General features: G+C 49.7%; 1 protein-coding gene across 1 annotated transcript; it reads right to left on the bottom strand.

Moving 5' to 3' along the window:
* Positions 1 to 4,225: 4,225 nt before the first annotated feature.
* LOC114852565 (BTB/POZ domain-containing protein KCTD12-like) lies at positions 4,226 to 5,887 on the bottom strand. The gene has a single exon (XM_029145068.3). It carries the CDS (start codon positions 5,715 to 5,717, stop codon positions 4,923 to 4,925), a length of 795 nt encoding a protein of 264 aa, XP_029000901.1. The 5' UTR covers positions 5,718 to 5,887; the 3' UTR covers positions 4,226 to 4,922.
* Between the last annotated feature and the right edge of the window lie 2,788 nt (positions 5,888 to 8,675).

Genomic DNA, 8,675 nt, shown 5'->3' with positions numbered 1-8,675 from the left:
TCAGTTTCTGGCATGTTCCATCTGTTTGGGATGACTCCGGTCCTCCATCTCCAGTAACCCATCCGGTACCGGAAACGGCACAGGCTTGGATTTAACAGGCAAACAAAAAAAAAAAACGGGCAGACTTTGGTTTGAAAAATTTGACTGTCCGAGTGGAACACACACACCATACAGTAGTGGGATCTTCATCACAGGACATTTCCCCTTCTGTAAGACAACTGAAGAAGAGCCACATGGAAAATCATGGCCCTAATCTTTTAAGGCTCTATCTTACTTTGGGTTCAGGAGAAACCACCACCACATCTTTTTTTTTTGGTTGGGGGACTTTTAGAGATTCCCTAAAGCTGGTATTTATGGAACTATGCTTAAATGGCTCCAGAGGAAACGGCTTTGCATGCCAGAAAAGCAACAATTTGTTTGTAGCCAACAACTCCACCCTCTATTGGAGACATTTGTCTTGAAATTGTAGCATTTTTCACTTTTAATTCCAGAGGAATTAGAAGAAGTAACTTCCCTTCTCTCTTTGAGACTGTTACAACACTGATGAGTCACCGAGGGGTGGATGCGAGAGTGTGTGTGTGTGTGTGTGTGTGTGCGCGCACTCAGCATAATGGGAAAACATGACATGAGGAAATGGTTTTGAGTTTCAAATGTGACCTTCTTCATACTGATTTACTGTACAGTATCTGCCAGTCACCTTGGCTCCACGTCCCTGTCATGTCATCCCATGTCTGTAACACAGTTTCATGTGCCTCTTCACACAGACGCTTCAGTATTTCATAAATAATCATCAATCAATCAACATTTCCCTTTTCATTCAGCCACATCCCCATGAAAACCTCAGTGACTGAATGAAATGTCTTGCTGTAGCCCATGGTTGTCACGGGAGGCATGTGGGGGAGCTGGGGGTGAGACCGGTCTGTGCTGAGTGAAACATTACTGCTGTAACATGTTCCAGAGCCTCAGCAGGCAGCAGGACTGGACTCGGCTCCGTTCAGCCGTCCATAAGACCAAACAGGATCATTTTGGTTTAGAACCTGGAAGTAATAAGTCTGATCTAAAAACGCCGAAACCGCAGCGGCTGCAGAGGAAGTTGTGAACAGTTCCCCGCTATCTGTTACTGACAGGAAACGCTTGGCTCGACCGCGGCAAAGTGCAGAAAGCAGTTACAGCGTCGGGGTTCATTAGGCGCCACAGTGAGACCCGCTGATCTGCAGCGAAGGAGGGGAACGGCTTGGCTGATGGACGTCAGAGGAGCCTTTTCTTTCCACGTCTTGCCCTTTCAGACAGAGCCACTTCCACAGTGTGGCAGTGGGCCTGAACGTGGTGTGAAAGGAAGCCCGCGGCAGACGCAGCGGGGGGTGGGGGGGGGCTCCTCTTCCCCCCTCTGCTCCCTGCAGCTGACTGATGCTGGCAGCCCTTTAGCCTCCACTGTAGCGGAGGCTTAGTCACCGAGAGCGCCACCAATATCCGGTCTGCCGCTGGGCGCCGAGAGGAGCCCAGTGGAGAGCGGCGACATTTACACCCTCCCTCGCTCGCTCGCTCGCTCGCCCGCCCGCTCCAGCAGAAGAGGCAGACAGAAGCAGCAGCGCTGCCTGGGTCTTGTCTTCCTGTTGGCCGCTTTCAGGATGTATACAGTATAAGCAAATCAGTCATTAGGGAACTATTTTTACCACCACATCACTATAATGTATTCCAGGTTCATTTTCAAAGTTTATCAGATACTTCCTCCAGATGATGTCATGGAGTTTTTTACCTAGAACTGTTTTTCAGCAGCTGATCGTATCTCGTCTCCTACTACGAGGATTTGACTTTAGAAAATGAAACGTGCTTGTGCCAGGCTTCTGACTTATTGCTTTCATTTCCTGTATCTTACCTTCTGACTGACTTTATACACTCGGACACACACACACACACACACACACACACACACACACACACACACACACACACACACACACACACACACACACACACACACACACACTCTAACCCTGCAAAGCATTGTCCTGCTAATAAGTCACTAAAATCAGAGGCGGAAATCAAATGCAGTCAGACAGCTGCAGTTCATCATGAATGAGTGTGTCACATTAAAGAGCACAGCTGAACCTTTGCATGTTGGATTGCGACTTTAACAGTGGCTTTATGGCTCAGCCAGACTGTTGCTACAGGCAAGAATGAGTGAAAGAGGCTGTTTGTTCCAGTGCGACTTTGGAGCAACACAAACGGTCACCAGTTCTTCTCGTTCACTATGATGAGACGTGTCTGTACTTTTAGTGCAATGATTAATGATTTAATGAGGATACGCGGCCTTAATGCTTTTGCTGCTTGGTAACAAGCTTGCAACTGGGCTAGTTAGTTAATCTAAGTAAGCCAGAGATGGTTTTACGATATTTGAGTCTTGCTTTACGTGTAAACAGAGGGGGAAAAGCTCTGGGGGCCTCAGGGAGTTTATTTATGGGCCTGGAGCAATTAAACAGCAGGAACATTAAGATCCTGTACGTCAGTGCACCTTGAGCTGAGGTTGTTCCACTGTCAGGAGCAAAATGCATTTATACATTCTGTGGGTGAGAAGTCGGGCAGATGCTAAAATGGAACGGTCTTCATGTCTCGGTGTAAGGTGATTATACAGTAGAAGAAAACACTGTGTCATGTTTGAACCACAGACGCACAAAAGTTGTCATTTAGTTCTTTTTACATTAAAAACGAAATGACAATAATCCCAAAGGCGCAGTTTAAAGGCGGGATTAAGTCTGTCACGCTTCATATTTGTTTCAGTTCAGTATCACCCATGAGAAACGATTCAATGATTACGTGGGAAAGAAGTGAACAACAAGCCCATGCTTCTCCTTATGAGGCCGAACGTCCGCATGTGCCTCAGTCACAGTCATGTCTCAAAAGGGAACAAAGTTCAACAGGTCAAAAGTGCAGGAGGCCCTGTCGTTTTTCACAGTGAGGTCCAGCACCGAGACATCCTGCAGCTCGCACAACTGCAGTACATGATGCTCACATCAGGGAGCAGCCGCTGTGGTCATTACTAATAAAAACGAGCTGGGCCCAAATGTGGGATTTCACATGATGCATAAATGAAAGGAGAACGTTCTCACATTTCGCTAAAGGTCGCTCTGGTTTATTTTCTGCTCTCGCACCTGATCCAAACAGACAGAAGCAGCTCGAATTAATTATGCATGTGTCGTTCCCTCCGCGAGCCGTGAGCGGTTCCGGCGACGAGCTGCGGACGGAGCGACGACGACGGGCCCGAATTAAACGGCTCTGAACGCACGCGGGTCACAGCGAGCTGCTGCAGAACGCGGGGCCTGGAGAAAGTGTGAAGTAATTCACACGCACAGGCTGATACGGAGAAGCCAGCTTGTCTGTGTTATCTCCAGTGCTGCAAATGAGCTAATTTGGCTTCTTATCTGTCCCCCTCCTGCGCTCTGTGTGTTCCTGTAAGTGCGTGTGCATATTCTTAGAGTTTGGCTGACAAAATAAAAAAAGCGTGCATCGAGAAATGTGTGTGTGTGTGTTTGTGTGTGTGTGAGTGGGGGGGGGGGATCAGAACATACAGTACAGTTCAAGATCTGTATTAGAAATAGCTGCCTGGTGGAGGAACGCGTCATAATCATAAGAGGAATGAAATGAGTGCGTTTTAGCCGCCCTTCATCCTGCATTTATCTTTTTCTAAGGGATGCTCGACTCCCCATGGAGTCCATTCATCCCGCCTCTCCATGCAAACGCGCTGTGGGGCCGCCTTTACTGGACTGCAGTTGCTAGACAGCGAGCACAGTGTACACTGCATCCTGTTTTGGTCCATCCTTCCCCTTTCCTGTCCAGATGGCAGCATCAGCTGACGGCAGATATGAGCTCTTGTGCAGAAATGCGTGCGCTCGCAGCTCTGAGGCGCCGCGGCGGCAGAAGCGGGTGCGTGGGCGGCTGGCTCGGCGGAGAGGTGTGCACAGAACTGCGTGTGCGTTACTGTTCGCCGGCATGGCTCCGTATGACTTTGTTTGCTTTTGCAGAGTAAATGTCGTGTTAAATGTTGAAAGCAACGCAATGTGACTGGATTCAGGTCAGATTCTCATCAAACTATCTTTGTCGCGTGTCTTGTGGGGTCGTGGCTCAGTGCTTCATATTTTCATGCTTTTGATGCCTGAGAAGAATAAAATATTTTCATATATGTATTGGAAAGAGACATTCATTGAAATCAAGGGGACGATGAGGTGCGGAGTGTTACAAATTCACACTTTATTTACTGTAGTTTTATATCTAAAGAGGAAGCAATGACAACATCATTGATGCACGTAACAATGCAAGTTCCAATGTGACATTTTAAAAACAGTGATCCCATATGTGATATATTCAAATAAAATAAACAATACCAAGTATATTATACTGAAGAAGTCGTGTGGGTCTGTGTGGGTCTGTGTGGCGTACTGTGTGTATCACTTCCCAGTAAAGGGCTGAAATTCACAAGAGGAGCTGCGCAACTTGTCCGAACAGGTCACAACTATTTGCCCCGTGTCTCACATGCCTTTCTAACACCGATGTCTATCGCGACGGTCCGGGGAAACGAGCTCCAGCTTCCGGTCACGTCACTTATTTAAGAACAAGTCTTTGAGAAAACTACGAAGTTATGAAGCCCAACCGGGCCGTAAAAATAAGACATTTAAGGACGTGGTGCGTATTTTTTTCTTCACGAACCAATGAGATTTACGCTAGAGCCTGAAGAATCCTCCTCTTAGTGAAAGGAGGAGAAAATGGCAGAGGACTTAACCCTGGCTGCTCCCTGATCCCACACAAACTCAATCACACTGAAACCGCCTAACTGTTAATGATTAGAGGAGCTGCTGCTCGTTTCCCTGCGCGGAGCGTCGGCGCGTCGCGTCGCGGCGCAGCGCGCGCGCGGCGCCGCTCCAGGGCGCTCATCGGGAGAACACGTACTCGGTGTAGCTGGTCCACAGTTTGTCCTCCGCCGGGTCGCTGCTCCCGTACGAGCAGGTCCCGGTGGAGTTGCACGCCACCATGTGGAAGCCGGCCTCCGCCAGCCGGTCGAACGCCTGCTCCAGGAAGTTGTACTTCAGGTAGTACCTGGACGTGTATTTGTCCGGGGGTCGGTCCGGGTCGCGGCTCTCGTTCAGGGTTTCTCCGAACACCTCCTTGGCCAGAGAGATCTTGCTGCACACGGTTATCCGCGCCACCCTGCGGAACTTGGCGTCCGCCTGGATGTCCCTGCCGATGGTGTAGCTGCCCCGGTAGCCGATGGTGATGTAGCCGGAGTCGGCCCCGGGCGAGCGCAGCGTGCGCTCCGACGCGGACGTGGCGGGGCTCGCGAGCTCCACCTCCTCCGCGTCGCCGCTGTCCTCCGCGCACGAGCTGTCCTTGCTGACGGCCGCCAGGCGCCTCGACAGCTCGGGCAGCTGGAAGAAGTCCGCTTCCTTCTGCAGCCGCCGCCGCTCCTTGAAGAACTCGGGCAGGAACAGCTCCGAGTCGCGCAGGTAGTCCAGGACGTATCGGAACAGGAAGCCGTCCCGGTCGAAGAAGAAGCGGCCTTTGCCGTCTTTGGGCAGGTCCCCGGGGGAGCTGTGCGTGAACTTGGCCCACAGGAGCGAGTTGGGCACCGCCGTGAGCGTTTCCAGCCGCGTCACGTACACCTGTCCGCCCACGTTCAGCTCCACGATGTCAGGGAAAGTTGCGGCTTGGCCGTCGGTCTGCGCCATCTCTGGGGTCTCGGTGCGTCCCTGCTTGCAGGCGCACTGTCCGCGGCAGACGGCTGGGAGTCTCCCCACTGTACAGAAATGTTTATATTGTGTTGGCTGCGAGTGGGAGGAGAAGGGAAAAGACAGCCAACAGAGGCATTAACTGTTCAGTGGTAAGCTCAGAAAAAGGCTGTGCTGCCTTCACGGGCTCCCTGGAACTCCCTCAACTTCCCACTTCCAAACTTGTAAACATCAAGCACTGTAGGGTGCCGTTCATTCACGTTACACTGGAGCGATTTACTGTAGATTTGCTTCTGGGGGTTGTACAGGACCTCCAGGTTCCTCAAGCATTGATCCACTGTAGTTGTACTCTTTAATGTTTCAGGAGCTCCAGTCAAGCTTCACGCAGCACGTTCTGAGGGAAGGGCTGAAATCGACCTCTACGGCGCCGCTCGCGATCTCAGAATCCCAGTGTTGGATTTTGTGTGATTCAAAACATCGTCACGAGAGAAGCTGCTAATCTGTGTTGACATATTATGGCTCAGACACAAGCCAGAGAAGACAGGAGTCGTTGGAGAGAGACAGCTGCAGTCTGAATACACGGTTCATAATGGCCGTAAGTAATCAAGGCCAATCAGTGCTGCAGCAAAGCAGCCTCGACACACTCAATATGATTATGGACCAATCTCCCAGAGCCAATCGGACGCAAAACGGCTTTTATAAAGGAAAAGGTCTCGACGTATCTGGATTTTAAGAATATTGTAGATTTCTGTAATCACCATACGAATGAGCTCAAACAAAGCAGAACACACCTCATAAGGATTTATCAGTTTGCAGTTTGAGACAAATGTAAATATTTAACTGTCTGCATCAGTCTTCCTGTTTGTCCACAACAGGGGCAGACAGTCAAACACAAACAGGCGGAAGATGACTGACTGGTGGCTGGTGTTTGTCTTCACTCAGCAAACCTCCATTTTGCTCGTTGTAGACTTTACTGTGAGGGCTTTTCATCAGAACGTGAAGAGCTGCTTGTTTCAGACCCAGACTCTAAACTACAGTACAGCAGGTTTGACTGGTCTATTGAATTGTTGGACTAGAGGGACATCTAGTGTCTGTGAAGGAGGGGGCAGCTGGACGCCCACAGTGCAACCGAAACCATTTGATATAAAGAAGATATTTGAAAATCTTAAAATGCTGTGAAACAGAGGCTGTGTTTCTGTGCAGCACATGTAAAGCGTCAGTGTCCTAAAGTTTAACATCTTTGTTCCAGTCTGACAGAAGATAATTGGATGAAAGAACTAGTCAGGTTTTATCTATGAAAACATGGCTGCTAATATACGGATTTAGAAATTTCTGCCTGTTGTGCACTTACAGTTTTAGTCTGGAGGCTCTGAATGTGTGTATCCATCAGGTTACTGCATATTAGGCTTTAAACTCTGATGGCCATTGAAATAAAAGAGTTGATGTCATTACGTGCGTTGTGTGTTTGAATACTAGGTAACATTTTAACAGTAGCTTTCACAGGATTCAAACTATTTTGTGACGCAACATCTGCAGGTCACAAAACGGTGCCACTGGCTCCACCTAGCGGTCAAGGGACGAACAGACGAAAGCCAGCCAGAAAAAAAAAACCTTCTAAATAGTGTTACAGCCCAGTATAGTGTTGGCCTTTTCAGTAAATGCACCTATGTGTTTTTACCGATGTCACACTTGTTACAAAGCCTAAAACAGCTGAAAGGGGAAGTGACATGGATTTGTTTTGACTGCGTGTTACCACTCGCTGCTGTGACAGAGAGCAGCCATGTGACGCGACCCCCAGACAAACAGTGTCAGTCGTCTCTCTCTCTCTCTCTCTCTCTCTCTCTCTCTCTCTCTCTCTCTCCCCCCTCTCGCTGTTGCCCTCGTCCGACTGCTCTCCCTGCTCCCGACTGACAGAGAGGAGAAGCAGAATCCGACTCGTTTCGTCATGAGGAAACACACACACACACGCACACGCACGCACACACACACACACACACACGCACGCACACACACACACACACGCACACACACACACACACACACACACACACACACACACACACACACACACACACATTGCTGCTACAGGTCGTGTGTCCTGAACGAGGTTGTCAGTGCTCTGAGAGATGACGTCTTGTTTCAGTCGCACAAATCAACATACAATCAATTTAGTAACAATGTACAGTATTTGTGCTTATGGGATTTTCACATAATGAACTATTGGATTAACACACACAGGAGACATACAAATATAAGTCTATGCTGTGACTTCATTGATGTTATTAGCCTCTGTGCTTACTGTATGTGACTTCACTTCGTTGCTTCATACAGTAGCTGCTTGTGGATTTGGTTGGTCTCATTTGTGTGTGTGTGTGTGTGTGTGTCTGTGTGTGTGTGTGTGTGTGTGTGTGCGTGGGTGCGTGCGTGCGTGTGTGTGTGTCCCCGTCACCTTCCCCCAGCGTCACAGTGCGTCTGCCCCCTTGCGCTCCTCAATTATCCCTAATGGATCCTCTGGCTCCGACTCAGCCACTGATCGTGATACTGAGGACACACACCCACTGGACAGGACAGGGTGGGGCTCAGGGCAGATGTGTGTCACGATGAGCTAAGAGGCACGACGTCCCCACTGACGCTTTCCTGCCAGCCTCGTCCTTTGGTTCTGTGCTTGTGCCTCGTCGCTCAGCGCAGCAAAACTCAAACTGTGTGACGTCCAACAAGCGGTTTTGTTAGAGATGCATGTGACACCCCCCCCCCCCCCCCCCCCCCCCCCCCCCCCCCACCAGCATCCTGACCTGGAAACAGCTCCCATGAGTCCGAGTTACTGAGGGTGGACACGTCGTGTGTGTGTCTGTGTGTGTGTGTGTGTGTGTGTCTCTGTGTGTGTGTGTGTGTGTGTGTGTGTGTGTGTGTGTGTGTGTGTGTGTGTGTGTGTGTGTGTGTGTGTGTGTGTGTGTGTGT

Source organism: Betta splendens, chromosome 3 (assembly GCF_900634795.4).
Source record: "Betta splendens chromosome 3, fBetSpl5.4, whole genome shotgun sequence".
Classification (NCBI taxonomy): domain Eukaryota; kingdom Metazoa; phylum Chordata; class Actinopteri; order Anabantiformes; family Osphronemidae; genus Betta; species Betta splendens.
The sequence above is the reverse complement of the archived record's forward strand: the minus strand, read 5'-3'. Positions and strand labels throughout refer to the sequence as shown.